Below are 16,149 nucleotides of genomic sequence, written 5' to 3' on the forward strand. Positions count from 1 at the left end.
GGAAGGCTGAGCTCCGAGGGTCGGCTGCTGGTGGGAGGTCAGGGAAGGCCTCTCTGAGGAAGATGGGTGAACAGAGTGCCAGGCAGGGGGTACAGCAGGTGCAAAGGTCCTGGGATGTGAGAGCGGGGAGTCTACCTGGGGCCAGGAGAAGGGGAGATTGTGTGTTGGAGCGAGCAGACGAATGAGGCTGGAGAGCAGGCGGGGCCAAGGCAGATGGCCCCTGGCAGCCTCCATAGGGTCCTTGGACGTGATCCATGGGCACTGGGAAGAGGTCCTGAGCAGGGGAGGGACAGGGTCAGAACTGCCTGGAGGATCCTGCTGGTCGCAGCATGGAACTCTCAGGATGTGTGCAGCCCGTGGCCAGGCAGAATAGAATATTTGACATGATTTCTGTGGGTGCTCTAAGGCCCTGGGTGGTGTGAGGGGGAAGGTGTGTTGGGGTGGTGGCAGGGAGGAGAAGGAATCTGCTCTGTGCTTATTCTTGTCCCTGTTTCTTTTGCAGCCTGCCCACGGCTTCAACCTGCCTCCAGTCCCACCTGCTCCAAGCAGACAGATGGGGCGAGTATGGGGAGTGTGGGGAGCGTGTTTAAAAGAAAAAAGAAAAAAAAAGTCTCTCTTCTTTTTTTGAGGTACCCAGACCTTTTCAGGAAAAAAAAAAAAAAGTCTCTTCCGTGCCATCTTCTGACCAAGGAGGTAGAATAGGTAAAAAATTCACCTGTTCAGAAACATACAGTATAGAAAGTGAAGTTTCCCGTGTCTCCACCCATCATAGAAAATAATGATTTTTTTTTTTTTTTTTTTGAGACGGAGTCTTGCTCTGTCCCCCAGGCTGGAGTGTAGTGGCGCAGTCTCTGCTTACTCCAACCTCTGCCTCCTGGGTTCAAGCAATTCTCCTGCCTCAGCCTCCTGAGTAGCAGGAATTACAGGCACCTGCCACCACGCCTGACTAATTTTTGTATTTTTAGTAGAGACAGAGTTTCACCATATTGGCCAGGCTGGTCTCAACCTCCTGACCTTGTGATTTGCCCACCTCGGCCTCCCGAAGTGCTGGGATTACAGGCATGAGCCACCGCGCCCAGCCAATGATGATAATATTTGATACGTGTTTAGCAGTTGCCCTTTCTGGCTCTTTTGGGAGGCCTTTATGTGGGTTAACTCACTGAACCCTCCCAATAGCCTTAGAGGTATGTGTGGTTATTATCTCTGATATACAGATGAGGAAACAGAGGTGAAGAAAGGGAACGTGACTTGGTGACTTGCCCAGGGTCCCACAGCAGGTGACACAGCCAGGGCTGAAACGCTGGCATTTGGTTCCTGAGGCTGCCTTGATTCCTGTACCCACTCTCCTGCCTCTGTTAGTGTGGGGTATTTCCTTCGGATTTCTTTTTTCTGTGCATGTGAGATTTAAACACATATCTCCTCATGCGCTGAAGTCTAAGACAGTATGTCCTATAAGGTCCATTATTGATCATATAACTGCTTTTCTGAAAAGAATGCGATAGGTGAGTTTTATCCATGGATTGCGAGGTACATGCCAATCTCAGTGACGTCAGCATGTGAAACAATACACATATTATAGAATTGAGGTGATAGGACATGTGCGTGTGTGTCTCAGAAAAGGCATCCCACCTGAGTTCTGTTGTGCCGCGAGCCTTCGTTAGCGAATGCTGATGGCCTTAGTGTCGGCACAGCGGGGCTGGTTTCTGTGTTTCTGTGCTCAGGATGGCTTGTTGTGTTGCGTGGCCAGACCCTCTTCACACGCTGCGTGCTGTGCTGAGCCCTTCCCTGTGTGAGCCTGTGATGAAAGCCCTGCTGTCTGTCCTTGCAGGGACAGGAGGAAACAGAGGCTTGGGAGGCTAGAAAGTGGGCAGGAGAGGACCCCAGTCCAGATCTGCCTGACTCTGAAGGCTGTGTGGCACGGTGTTCTGGGGGAGCCGGGCCGCCTGTACTTCCTGAGATCAGGTCATAGGACAAGTCGTTTCACTTCTGTGCCTCAGTTTCCTCATTATCATAGAAACAGTAGGAATGTCTGCCTCAGAGGGTTGCTGTGAGGGTTATATTGGTATGTGCAAAGCACTCAGATGGGCCTGGCACGTGGTATGGGCTATGTGAGCCTTGCTCTTTTTAGTAGTCATGTTATTAACCAATATTATAGCACCGGACCCCTGTTGTGAGCTTTTAGATTGTTGCCAGGTTTCCCTATTTCAGCAGTACACACTTAGGACAGCGGTCCTCAGCTGGTGGTGGTTTTGTACCCCAGGAGACATTTGGTGATGACTGAAGACGTGTGATTGTCATAACCAGGGGAGGGTGTGCTGTTGGCTTTAGTGACTGGAGACCCAGGATGCTGCCAAACCTCTTCAGGGTGCAGAAGAGTCCCCACATCAGGGATTCTCTATCCCCAAATGTCACTAGTGCTGAGGCTGAGAATTCCCACCTTAGAACCTTTGTGCCCCGGCACTGGCATTTTCTGCAGGAGAAATTCCTCCAACCACATGGACATTTTCTACTTTATCAATTTTACCAGAATGCCCTCACAAGACGCTGGGACCAGTCTGTAGAGTGGTGAATGACTGGTGGCAGATGAGGGAGCTGGTTCCCTCCTGTCTTGCCCCAGGTGCCTTTCTGCTGAGTTCCCATGAGCAGATGCCGCCTGTTACACCACTAGTTCCTGTTGTCTTTGGCTTTTTTTTTTTTTTTTTTTTTTTTAGACAGAGTCTGGCTTTGTCACCCAGGCTGAAGTGCAGTGGCACAATCTCAGCTCACTGCAACCTCTACCTCCCAGGCTGAAGTCAGCCTCCCGCCTCAGCCTCCCAGGTACCTGAGACTACAGGTGCACACCGCTGCGCCTGACTACTTTTTATATTTTTATTCTTATTTTTTTTTGGCAGACACAGGGTTTCACCATGTTACTCAGGCTGGTCTCAAACTCCTGGGCTCAGGGGATCCTTTCGCCTTGGCCTCCCGAAGTGCTGGAATTACAGGTGTGAGCCACCATGCCCGACCAATTTTTTTTTTTTTTTTTAGTTTGTTTCTTTGTTTTTTGAGACGCAGTTTTGCTCTGTCTCCCAGGCTGGAGCGTGGTGATGCAGTCATAGCTCACTGCAGCCTCAACCTCCTGGGTTCAAGCAGTCCTCCTAGCTCAGCCTCCCAAGTAGCTGGGACTACAGTGTGCGCCACCACACCTGGGTGATTTTTGTATTTTTTGTAGAGATAAGGTTTTGCTATGTTACCCAGGCTGGTCTTGAACTCCTGGTCTCAAGAGATACTCTTGCCTCAGCCTTTAAAAGTTCTGGGATTGCACACGTGAGTCACCACGTCCAGCTTCCTGTTGTCTTTGAATTTATCTCCTGAGCAAATCTTCCTCTGAGCACTGTGGAAAGGCACAGATCTGAGTGCAGGCGACAGAGGCTCCTGAGGAGGTCGCTGCCACCTCCCCAGTGAGCCTCCGCAACACCAGGAAGGGAGCCCCACCCACCAGTTCCAGCTCCAAGAGCTGCTTCCCCACCTGCCTCCCTAGCCCATCTGTGCTGTCTGGCATCAAAACCAGGTCAGTGAGAGGGGGCGAGAGAAAAAGGACTTAGTAAGTGGCAAGGAAAGGAATTGAGCTTATTTTGAGCCTGTTCCGGGCACAGGGCTTCACTCTGTACACGTTCATTCCACAGATACTTATTAAGTACCCACTCTGTGCCCAGCACCATACAAAGCTCTGGGGATCCAACTGTGACCAAGGCAGCCAAGGGTCCTGCCTTCGCTGTGCTGACGTTCCAGTGCGGGTGGTGGGCAGTTAGCGTAAACAAACACACACAGTAACATCGGTGGTGATGGGTGCTTGGGGAAAATGAAGGGTAAGGGTAAGGGGAGGTAGGGTGGGCGTGCTTTGCCTAGGGAGGTTAGGAAGGCTTCTCAAGAAAGGGATGTGAGCAGAAGCTGAAGAGAGTGGGGCGGGGCCCGAGTTTCCACCTGAGGGTGCAGTGTGTACAAGGCCCTGAGGTGGACTGTCCTGCTGTGTCCTGGCAGCTGAGGGAGCCAGGCACTGCTGAAGTGAAGTGCCTTCAGAGAAGCAAAGGGGGATAGTGCAGGCTGCGTAGGGTCCTGGAGCTGCTGTGGGGACTTTGGCTTTTACGCTGCACGGGCGGTGGGTTTGAGCGGAGGAGGGGTGGGAGCTGACTCAAGTGGTCACAGGGCTCCAGACTGCAGGAGGGGCGTGGGCAGAGTGCTGTCTGACTTCTTTCATTCTGTAACGTTCTCTCACTCCTTCTCTGCTGTATTTAGCAACAGTTCAGTCCTTTTCGTTGCTGAGTAGTGTTCTACTGTGGATCTACGTGTTTGTTTATCCATTCTCTCGTGGGTGGACTCCTGGTCTGTTAACCAGTTTGGGGTTACTGTGAGTATTGCCGCTGTCAGCATTCTAGTACAAGTCTTTTATACGTACACTAATTTCCTTGAGAGGAATTGCTAGGTCATGGGGTAGGCATATATTGAGCTTTAATTTTGACTGCTTAACAGTTTTCCACAGTGGTTGAACCATTTTGCAACGCCCACCAATAGTGAGTAAGGGTTCTGGTTCCTCTGCATCCTTGCCAGCACCTGGCCTTGTCAGTTTTTAAAATTCGAGCCATCCCAAGTAGGTGGTTGTAATTTGCATTTCCCTGTAACTAATGAGATTATGTGTGTTTCTTGGTTGTGTGGGTGTCCTCTCCTGTGAGGTGCTCTTGCTCTTTTTATCTTGCCTCCCAGGTGGCTTGCCTTTAGTCAGCAGCTGCAGCTCTGGCCCAGGCCCTCAGAAGACTCATGCCCAGGCACCTTAGGAAGTAGTGAGTGGGGTGGGGCCGTGCAGGGACTCCCCTCGGCAGGGCGTGCCGCGAGGGTTCCACAGGCAAGTCTCTGTCCCCCCGCCTGGTGTCCTCCGTCAGCAGCCCCCCAGTGAGCAGGCCATCTTCTTGGCTGCAGTGGCTGGTATTTCATCACCATAGGACTGCGTCACGAACACCTCAGATGAGGCGCCACCCTCAGTAGGAGGACAGGGAACGATCCAGGCGGGATGCAGGGGATCTTCAACTCCTCCCTCTGCTCTCACTCCAGCTATGCTGAGATGAGATTGTAAAAAGCAACTCTGTTGATCCCAGCAGCGGCCAGGGCCTCCTCTGCTTCTCAGCTGGGAGACCCAAGGTAAACAGCTTCCCTTCTCTGAGCTTCTGTCCTCACCTGGGCATGGTCACCGACTGTCTGATGGGGTGTTGGGAACATTCAGGAGTGACTCCATGGGAGCACCGGCACCCTGCCCAAGGCCACCCAGCTGGCGGTGGCTCTCAGACTCTGGAACCCTGACCACTCTTGGTCACACCTGTCTGCCTTTGCTTTTCTCTGGAGTAACGGCAGCCGTGCGTTTGGCTGTTCACTGGGCACCATGCAGTAGGCCGAGTCCTGGGCCCACAGTGGGTGCTTTAGTGCTGCCAGTAGCCCCAGTGCTGCTGCATCACAGGGGCCCTAAGAGTCAATGTCCCTGGGCTGCTGTGGGCCAGCGAGCGGGGAGATGGGACATGGAGCCCCGGTTCTATTCCCTCCACATCAGCCCTTCCTTTGGACTCTGAGTTCTCCCTCCCAGCGATGTGGGAAGTATTTTGAACTGAGCTTGCATCAGGGAAGGCGTGGTGTAGGTCCGGGTAGGGGATGGGCTTCTCTCAGTCCCACCCATAGCCCAGAAGGCCCTTGGTGTTCTCCCCTGTCCACCTCTCCCTGACTTTCCGCTCACCAGTCCCCCTCCTGCCTCAGGTCCTTGCATTTTGTGTTCCCCTGCTGAAATGCATTTCCTCATGTGTCTACACAGCTCACTCCCTCAGTTAACTCGGGTGTCTGCTCACAAGTCCCCCACACCAAGCTAACATCCTGTTCTTCCCACTCTCCAGCCTCCCTATCACCTGATGGTTTGTGTCTCTGTGTATTTTTCTGCCCCTCCCACCAGACTGTGAGCCTCAGGAAGGCAGGGCTGTGTCTTAGTGACATTCTATTGCTGGTACCATCTGGAGCCTAGGATGCACCCCAGAAAAGATTGGTGTCGTGAAGAGAGTCTGGTAGTGTGTCCCTGGCTGTGTCTGTTCCCGGGGTGGGGATCCGTTGTGGGCACTTGGCCTCTTTCTTCCTGTGCTCATTAGATGTCAGATGCTTTGCTGGTCCACTGCCTTAGCGTTTATGGGTGTTGGGAGGGTTGCTTTGAGGGTGCACAAAGTGCACACAGTGCAGCCTCTGAGGTGGGGAAGCCTTCCTGGAGGAGGCACTGGTTTAGCTGAGACCTCAAGGAAGAGGGAGAAGAATGCCCAGAAGGAGGCCCTGTCTCTGATGGAGGCCAGAGGGAAGTGCTTGAGTGACAGAAGCGTAACACGGAGAGTGGGGTAGGGCGGAGAGGCTGGAGAGGTCAACGTCATGGTCCTCAGCCTTTCCCGAGGGCTTTCTAGGTGCACGTCTCAGCTCATGCACCTGGAACGCAGGGCAGCAGAGGCCAGGTCCTAAAGGGTCTTGGATCCTCAGCTGAGGAGTTTGGCTGTTTTGCTCGTCACACCAGGGAGCCACAAAGGGTTTTGAGCAGGAGAAAGACGGGTTCAGCGTTGAGGATCCCTCTAGCTGCTGAATGTGGGGTGAGTGGGAAGGGAGCAAGAGTGGAGCGTAGGAACTCGGGGAACAGGTGGGGGCAGACCCGACTAGAGCCAGGCCGCCGGCAGGATGGGGAGAGGTGGTCATGTTAGAGGTTGACACACAGAACAGTGAGAGATATAGAAATATGTACATACTTATGTTTTTTGAGACAGGGTCTCATTCTGTCACCCAGGCTGGAGTGAAGTGGTGCGATCAAGGCTCACTGCAGCTTTGACCTCCTGGGCTCGAGTGATCCTCCTGCCTCAGCATCTCGAGTAGCTGACATTTCAGGTGCACACCGCCATGCCTGGCTAATTTTTTAATTTTTAATTTTTTTGTAGAAAAAATTACATAGTGAGACAGGTTCTCACTACGTTGCCCAGGCAGATCTCAAACTCCTGGGCTCAAGGGATTCTCCTGCCTTCCTCCCGAAGTGTTGGGATTATAGGTGTGAGCCACTGTGCCCAGCTGAGATGTGGGGATGTTGAGGATGGAGAGTCTGGCAGTCCTGTGTGTTGGGGTTGTGGGGTGCCGGGCATGTTGCTGGCGAAGGGAGCCCCTTATTGCTGCTCCCAGCCTCACATCATTGCCTTTGCAGCTTGGAGCCCAGAATGTGATTTCTCACCCTCCTGTTTACTTCCCTGTCATTGTCCATCTTGTCTTTCCTCCTGCTTCCTCCCACTTACCTCCCTTCCTTCTGCCTGGGGCCTGGGCAGCCTGCCACTGTCACATGCCAGGCAGTAGCGTGTCCGGCCCACCAGCTCCCCTGGGGCACGAGAGAAAGCTGATGCCCACGGTGTCCCTAGAGCCAGCTGCTACTTCTCTGGGGGCCACCGTAGCTCCCGACCTGCTGTCCGCAAATAACCCCAGGCTGGGAAAGGCAAAGGCGCCTTGGTCTCTGTGGACCCTGGCCAGGCCCCAGGCTCCAGGTAGGGGCCCAGCTGGCGCTGCCTTGCGCCCTCCTCCCCTCTGCTCCGGGAACCTGAGACGAAGCAGTGGCCTCGGCGTCCCTCAGTCTGTCGGTTGCTGGTCCCTGAGGACAGAAGTGGAGGTCTTGGGGTAAGGACCAGGGCCTTGGTCAAGTCCCCGGGACTGGCTTCTAGGCCCCAGACCGTGCATACGCAGTAGGTTGCTTTCTTGTTCAAGATCTTGGGCTGTCTGAGAGCTGCCTTTACTCTATCATCTGACTGGGGGAGGCAGGCCGCTGAGGCTTGGGGAGTGGCGTGGGATGGCATGGGGGGACGGGAGTGTGCTTAGTTTGTTGAAGGTGGCGGGTTGGTGGCTTCCTGGTTTGGAAAGAAGGGAGGGGGAGGAGAGAGAGAAAAGAGTGCGTGTGTGTGTGTGTGTGTGTGTGTAAGATGGGGGGACAGGCAAATGCTGGTGGTTCTGTGTGCGCGTGCGCGCACGTGTGTGTGTGTGTGTGTGTGTGTGTAAGATGGTGAGGGGACAGGCAGATGCTTGTGGCTTTGCGCACTCCCTCAGGTGACCTGGGCTGTCTGATTCATATTGGGTTACCTCAGTGTTAGGCCATAGGAGTGACACGGGTGGCAGGGCACGGCTACCTCGATGCTCGCTCAGTCAGGAGTGACTGTGGGTGGAGGGACCACCTCCCCCCAGCATGAGTGTCCTGAGTTCGGGGTCTGGCCTGCGCTTAGGCCAGGGAGCTCTGCTTCCCCAGATTGGGGTCTCTGGGGACATGGCGACATCTCTCTGCTCAGAATGGATCCCTGAGAGCAGGGCTCCACGCCACCCTTGCTGGCCTTACCCTTTGCCGAGTGGGCAGAGCAGCCAGAGGGCCTCAGAGCTCGGTGTCCTCAGGGAAGGGGCTGGTGTGGAATCCCCTCCCACCCTGACCAGCTCCTCTCTTGTCTTGCAGACTGTGCCCTGTCCACGGCGCCTCCTGCATGTCTTGCTGCCTTGAGCTGTCCCGAGCTAGGTGACAGCGTGCCACGCTGCCACCATGAACGAGGTGTCTGTCATCAAAGAAGGCTGGCTCCACAAGCGCGGTAAGAGGCCGCTTTTGCCCGCCAGATTGCTTCCTTCTCCCACGCTGGCTCCTCGTGGAAGCTGTGCCCCGAGAGGCAGAGGCAGAGGGTCTTACCAGCCTGAGGAGCCAGCATTCCGCAGCCCCAGACCCACAGCTGCTTATGCCCCTGTTTCATGGACTCCTTCAGCGGTCACCTGGGCAGGAGAGTGGGGATCTGCCTGTGCATGAGTGAGCTCATTCATAGCCCCATTTTATAGATGAAGAAACTGAGGGCCAGAGAGGGGAAGTCACGTCACTGAAGTAACACAGTGAGGCAGTATTCAGCATTCATTCAGTTAGCAAGTATTCATTGACTGTGTGCTGTGCCAGGTAGCCCTGGGCTCCAGGACACAGTGGTCCTCTGATGGAGCTTACGTTCCAGTGGGGGTGGGGCAGACAGTCAATAAGTAGACATGGAATGTTGAGGTGGCGAGTGCTGGGGTGAAAAGTGGGAACTGTGAGTGAAGGCAGTGGGCTGGGGGCGGGGGGGCATGGAGAGGCTGCCCTGAGGAAAGGGCGGTGATCAGAGGCCTGGAGCCTGGAGGAGGTGAGGCACTGGCTGGGCAAGGGTGTCCCAGGGAGAGGGACAGCAAGGACGGAGGCTCCCAGGTGGGGATGTGCCTGGTGTTTTGTGGTAACAGCGTGGCTGGAGCAGTGTGAGCAAGGGCGAGCTGGGGGAGGCAAGCAGGGGAGCAACGCAGGGTCCAGCCATGTCACGCCTGCAGTCCATGGAAAAGGACCTTGGCTTTGGCACTCCAGACAAGAGCAACCCTGTGATGTCGTGAGCCGATGCATGATCTAATCCATTTGTACTAGTGGGAAGCTGAGGTCCCCTTTTAGTGAAGTTAGGACAGGAAAGAGACCCTTTTTGATTCCAGGGCTGTTTGTCGCCAAGTGGCTGCCAAGCAAGACTGGGAGGCAGATGGGGAGAAGTGCCACGTGCTGAGAGACGACTTTGTCCCGGCCCAGCTTCCATGGGCCTACCCCTGGGAGGAAGGGCCCCAGGTGTGGGTGTGGCTGCCCTGTGAGCACTTGCATTCATTCAGCAAACACAAGCTGAGCAGCGCATGTGGGCCAGGCACCGTTCTAGGTTCCGGGGTCCAGCAGTGAGCCAAACAGGCAAACAGCCCATCCTCGTGTTGATATCTTGGGCGCTGATGGGGAGGCAGACAGCTCACAGGCAGACAAGCGTGTCACACAGTGGCGCGAGCCATGGAGGAAAAACAAGCAACGTGAGGATGGGAGGGCCTGAGGCAGACAGGGTGGCCAGAGGAGGCTTCGCTGAGAAGGGGGCATCTGAATAAAGGCCTGAAGGAAGTCGGGGAGTGAGCCTTACAGTTATGCCAGAGGCGACAGCCAGTGAGTCCTGAGTAAGTGATCTTGTTCAGAGAGGAGCAGGAGGCTGACGGTGCTGACGCCACGGGCATCGGGAAGAGCCGTGCGTCCTGCACTGTACCAGCCTGCAGACAGGCAGCAGCGGTGAGGGATGGAGGCCCCTCCCTGGGAGCAGTCTCCGCACCTGACTGAGCAGAGGAGATTGGTCTCCTGCTGCTCTTTCTGGACAGAGATGGCTTTCAAGGTCCCTTGGCCTAGTCCCCCAGCCTGAGCCTGGGGTTTGGGGTTGTCGATGGAGCTTCCTGAGCCTTGGCAGCTATCAAGGTTCTAACCTTGGTTCGCTGCTTCCTCTTGGTGTAACTGTGGGCAAGCCATGTCACCTCACTGAGCCTTGGTTTCACATCCGTAAAGTGGGTTAACGAGCCAGACCTCTGATGTCATCAGCTCTACGAGGGTAGGCATTTTCATGGGGCTTCTTCACAGTGGTATCCCCAGCACGTCTAAAAATGGTGGGCGTATAGTAGGCACTCAGTAAATGGTTGAATGAATGTTTGGCATGGTGTGTGGGTGGTATGCTAGTACACAGGGTCGTGGGCTCCTGTCCTGTGGCCTGCGCGTGCGCAGGCTGTGGCTCACTAGGCTGGACTGTGAGAGCCTTGGGATGGGTGCGGAACTGTCGGAGGGGCAGGGGTTACTGATGGCATTACATGAGTCTTGGCCTCTCTTGGGTCTTCAGTGTCCGCATTCATGTTACAAGGGGCCAGATGACCCAGCCACAGGCCTGCTCTGTCATCTGGGATGGCCTAACTCTGACACACCTGTCTCAGGTTTGTACCCTACACACACGCATGTGCACACCTGCACTCTTTGGCCTTTTCAGTGCCAGCTGGCAGAGGTGGGCAAGGTGAGGTGGGCCCTGGGGTGCCCAGCCTTGGGGTGATATATTCTATATTTAACTTTTTGAAGAAGGAGCTGCACCATTTTATATTCCCACCAGCAGTCCATGAGGGTGTCAGTTTATATCCTTGCCAACACATGTTTTTTTTCATTACGGCCATCCTTGGGCATGTAAAGTTGTACCTCATTGTGTGTGTGTGTGTGTGTGTGTGTGTGTGTGTGTGTGTGTGTGTTTTCTTTTTTCGAGACAGAGTCTTGCTCTGTCTTCCAGGCTGGAGTGCAGTGGCGCGATCTCAGCTCACTGTAACCTCCGCCTCCTGGGTTCAAACGATTCTCAGGCCGCAGCCTCCCAAGCACTGGGACTACAGGTGTGCACCACCATGCCCGGCTAACTTTTGTATTTTCAGTAGAGATGGGATTTGACCGTGTTGACCAGGCTGGTCTTGAACTGTTGGCCTCAAGTGATCTGCCTGCCTCGACCTCCCTGAGTGCTGGGATTACAGGTGTAAGCCACGGCGCCTGGCCTTCATTGTGATTTTGATTTATGTTTGCCGGATGACTAATGATGCTGAACATCTTTTCATCTTTCCGTTGACCATTTGTGTATCTTTGGAGGAATGTCTATTTGAGTCCTTTGCTCATTTTAAAATCAGGCTGTTTGTCTTTTTGTTGTTGGCATTGTAAGAGTTCTTTATGTATTCTGGTTAATAGACCCTTATTAGATTTCCAAGTATTTCCACCCCTTCTGTAGGATATCTTTTTACTTTCCTGAAATTCCTGACAGTGCCCTTTCATGCACAAAGGTTTTTAATTTTGATGAGTTCACTTTAAGTTTTTCTTTTGTTGCTTGTGCATTTGGTGTCATCTAAGAATTCATTGCCAAATTTAAAGTAATGAGATTTGCTCATAAGTATTCTTAGACGTTTTTTGTAGTTTTAGCTCTTAGATTCAGGTCAATTCGTTTTGAGTTTATTTTTGTGTATGGTTTGTAGTAGAGGTCCAACTCCATTCTTCTGAATGTGGATATCCAGTTGCTTCAGTTTCTTCATCTGCAGAATAGGGATAAGATTGTGAGGATAGGCTACTCTGGGCACATTGCCTATGGGTCACTGTTCCCTGCTCCGCAAGGAACAGTATTTAAATTAACAAAAAATATTATAAGGATATTTTTTCTTCTAGGTTTCTTTTCTTTCATTTTGAAAAAATATAGTCTCTTTGTTGAAGAAACTATTCTTTTCTTCAGATATTTGGCTTTATTTTTTGGTTCTGAATTCTCTTCCATTGGTCTGTATGGCTGTCCTTATACTGCACTGTTTTGATTACTGTAGCTTTGTATAGTAAATTTGAAATTGGAAAGTATTTAACTTTATTCTTCTTTTTCAGTATTATTTTGGCTCTTTGAGGCCTTTTGAAATTCCATGTGAATGTGAGGATTGACTTTTCTATTTCTGAAAAAAGAAAAAGCCTGTTGGAATTTTGATAGGGTTGGCATTGAATCTATATATTTCTTTGGGTAGTATTGCCATCTTAACAATATTGTCTTCTCATCCATGAACATAGGATATCTTTACATTTATGTAGATCTCTAATTTCTTTTTTTTTTTTTTTTTTTGAGACGGAGTCTTGCTCTGTGTCCCAGGCTGGAGTGCAGTGGCGCGATCTCAGCTCACTGCAAGCTCTGCCCCCCCGGGTTCACGCCATTCTCCTGCCTCAGCCTCCCGAGTAGCTGGGACTATAGGCACCCGCCACCTCGCCCGGCTAATTTTCTTGTATTTTTAGTAGAGACGGGGTTTCACCGTGTTAGCCAGGGTGGTCTCGATCTCCTGACCTCGTGATCCGCCCGCCTCGGTCTAATTTCTTTAAACAGTGTTTTTTAGTATACAAGCCCTTCACCACCTTGGTTAAGTATTTTTTTGGAGGCTTTTGTAAATTATTATTATTATTTTTTTTAAGAGCTAGGGTCTTGCTCTGTCACCAGGTTGGACTGCAGTGGCACCATCATGGCTTGAGTTTCTTGGGCTCAGGTGATTCTCCCATTTCAGCCTCCTGAGTAGCTGGGACTTCAGGCACATGCCACCACTCCTGGGTAACTAAAAGAAATTTTTTGTGGAGACTGGATCTCACTATGTTGCCCAGGCTGGTCTCAAACTCCAGACTTAAGCCTGCCTCAGCCTCCCAAAGTACTAGGATTTTACAGGTGGGAGCCACTGTGCTGGCCTTTAATAGCAATGTTGAGGTAAAATTGATGCACTACATTATTCATCTATTTAAAGTATACAGTTCAGTGGCTTTTAGTGTATTCAGAGTTGTGCATCTGTCACCATAGTCAGTTTGCTTTTGTTTTTGTTTTTGTTTTTTTTGAGACGGAGTTTCGCTCTTGTTGCCCAGGCTGGAGTGCAACGGTGCGATCTCGGCTGACTGCAACTTCCGCCTCCCGGGTTCAAGGAGTCTCTGCCTCAGACTCACAAGTAGCTGGGATTACAGGCGTGCACCACCATGCCTAGCTAATTTTGTATTTTTAGTAGAGACGGGGTTTCTCCATGTTCGTCAGGCTGGTCTTGAACTCCCGACCTCAGGTGATCCACCTGCCTCGGCCTCCCAAAGTGCTGGGATTTCAGGTGTGAGCCACCACGCCAGGCCCTACTTTTCATCTCTATAGGTTTGCCTATTCTTGACATTTTGTATAAATGGAATCATAATGATATGTGGTCCCTTTGTGACTGGCTTTTTTCCCTTAGCGTGAGTTATGGTCCTTCCACATGGCAGCACGTCTCAGTACTTCATTTCTTTTTATGACAGAATGGTTTTCCGTTGTATGGATCTGCCACATTTTGTTTATCCATTCGTTGTTGTGGACATTAGGGTTGTTTCCACTTGATGGCTTTTATGAATAACGCTGTTGCGGACATTTGTGTGTAAGGTTTTGTGTTTCACCATCTCCTTTTAATCCTTAGCAGCTCTCTAAGGAGTGGGTTCGTGTGTGTGTGTGTGTGTGTGTGTGTGTGTGTGTGTGTGTAGGGTGCTTGGATATTCGTGGTGAAGAACAGTTGGAAGGAGTCAAGGGGTGCTGGGAGGGTGTGGCAGCAGTGCCACCCCCCGGCACAGAGGTGTTTTGGCATTTGATCTACCTGCACAGCTTTATTGGTGAGTCCCAGTCTGTGGGATTTGGCCTTACAGGGCCACAGGGCAAGTGTGTTTGGAAGCCTGGGCCTCCCCTGGGACTAGGCCAGGAGCTGGCACAGACAGCTTGCTCCTGCAACTGCCAGGAGGCAACTGGTGCCCCAGGGCACTGCCGTTGGCACCTTCCTGCCAGGCATGGCCTGTGGATCACCCGGGCTCAGCCCAGCGCCCCAGCCTGCGTCAGCAGGGGCCACCTGGAGGGCTCCTCCGGGAGAGGCATTCTCATGTGTCCCCCGCACCCCCCCCCCGCCCCGTGGTACCCCTTGTGAGTCACCATCACACTGGGCCTCCTGCCATCCACCTGGGACATCGCTCAACCTTGTCCTAACCTCTCTCCCTCCCCTCCTGCCTCATTTCAGGTGAATACATCAAGACCTGGAGGCCACGGTACTTCCTGCTGAAGAGCGACGGCTCCTTCATTGGGTACAAGGAGAGGCCCGAGGCCCCTGATCAGACCCTTCCCCCCTTAAACAACTTCTCTGTAGCAGGTATGTCTTGGGATGAGTGAGTGGGTCAGTGTTCTGGTGCTTGCAGAATGGCTGGCAGGTCTTAGGGGCTCGTGGAACTTGGTCATTGAGCCTTGGGCCTCTCCTGGGCCTGCCTGCCCTTGGATCCACTTTCGCCCTTCCCCTGCTCTCCCTCCTTGTTAGCTGGCCAGGTGGGGCTGTCCTGCGGGGAGATGCAGAGTGGGAGGGAGGGAGAAGCCAGGGCACTTGCCCACACCCAGCCCCATGCGTCGCCTCCTTGTGGTGCTAGCTTCTGTCGGCCAGGCCTTGGGGTCCCCAGCTGGTGGCAGGTGCCTCCCATCCTGCGCTTTGGTAACAGCCTCCATCTTCTGTCCCTCGGACGTAGAGGGGTCTCAGCTTCCCACTCAGCCCGTCACAGGGCTGGCCTCGCAACATCTGTCCCTCCGTGATACCCAAAGGGATGCCTTCCAACCAGACCCTGGCAGTGAAGTTTCACAAGCCCCAAGCCCTTGACTGAGCCTTGGAGAATACAGTCCTGTCGACACCCCTGCCCCTTTCCTCCTCCTTCCTTCCTTGCTGACCTGATGGGTCACCATGTCCTGTTGTTCTGCTTGTTAAGACCATTACAGAGGCACCCCCATCTCCACCGCCAGGGCCTTAGCTCAGACCACCGTCCTCTCCTGCCATGCTCTGGAACCCAGCATCCGTCCCATGCTGCTCTGCGTGAAGCCTTTTCCTGGTTGCTCTCCACGTGTGCTGGTGACCCTGACACATCTGTTCCAGCCTCAGTGTCTCGCTAGAACTCACAGCCTGTCCCAGGCTGCTCCTTGGACACGTCTCCCCGAGTGTCTTCTAGGTCCCTCATACCTGCCACATCCCAACCTGACCGTCAGGCCTCTCCCGGCTTTCTATTCCTGTCTCTGTCTCATGGACAGCAGGCCAAGAGGCCTGGGCCTGGTCCTCAGTGCCCTCTCCCCATGGCCTGTCTGCAGGGCTCCACTTTGGTGTGGCCCCACCCTCCCTAGCTGGCTCCCCACCTCCCTGGCCTTCTGACCTTCAGTCTCACCCTCTACATGGCAACCAGAGGGATCAGTCTCAATCTGTTTGTGTCCCTACCCTATCTGAAGCCTTCTGTGGCTCCCTGCTGCCCAGAGGACAAAGTCCAGATTCTTTCCCATGGCCTCCAAGGCCCTGCCTGGCTGGCCCCAGCGCACCTCTCCAGGCCTGTCTCTCACTTACCCCTCCTTACCCTTGGAGCAGAATTGGCCACCCGCTGAGGATGTTGAACCTCCTCTCACCTCTGGGCGTCTGTTCTCCATGTACCCTCTAAGTTCCCTTTTCCTTCAGGGCTTAGTTCAGAGAAGCTGCTTCCTCTGGGAAGTCCCCCCATCCCCCAGGCTGGGTTGGATGCTCCCTCTTAGCTTCTGCACACCTCTGGGCTTGTCCCCATCGCGGCCCTGTCTATGGAGCCATCACTCTCTGGTGGGCTCCTCTCCTTCCACACACGCACTAGACCCTGAGCCCCGTGAGAGCAGGGCCAGGGCTGTCTCAGTCCCTAGAGTGTCCCCAGCACCATCTGGCATGGGGCTGGGCCTGCGGGAGGTGGCTCGG

General features: G+C 53.4%; 1 protein-coding gene across 9 annotated transcripts in view; it reads left to right on the plus strand.

Moving 5' to 3' along the window:
• Positions 1-16,149, plus strand: part of AKT2 (AKT serine/threonine kinase 2) — a 51,853-nt gene that overhangs the window by 11,142 nt on the left and 24,562 nt on the right. For 3 of the 9 annotated variants that reach the window (XM_007996832.3, XM_037991698.2, XM_037991699.2), the window contains 2 exons: positions 8,510-8,639; positions 14,431-14,559. In XM_007996832.3, coding sequence (XP_007995023.1) covers positions 8,594-8,639; positions 14,431-14,559 — 175 coding nt within the window. In that variant the 5' untranslated portion in view covers positions 8,510-8,593. Of the gene's footprint in view, positions 1-502; positions 703-4,226; positions 5,173-7,029; positions 7,693-8,509; positions 8,640-14,430; positions 14,560-16,149 lie in introns of those variants that run through there. The other 6 variants (XM_073016440.1, XM_073016441.1, XM_037991697.2 and 3 more) reach the window with 5 other exon arrangements.

This window comes from Chlorocebus sabaeus, chromosome 6 (assembly GCF_047675955.1).
Source record: "Chlorocebus sabaeus isolate Y175 chromosome 6, mChlSab1.0.hap1, whole genome shotgun sequence".
Classification (NCBI taxonomy): Eukaryota; Metazoa; Chordata; class Mammalia; order Primates; family Cercopithecidae; genus Chlorocebus; species Chlorocebus sabaeus.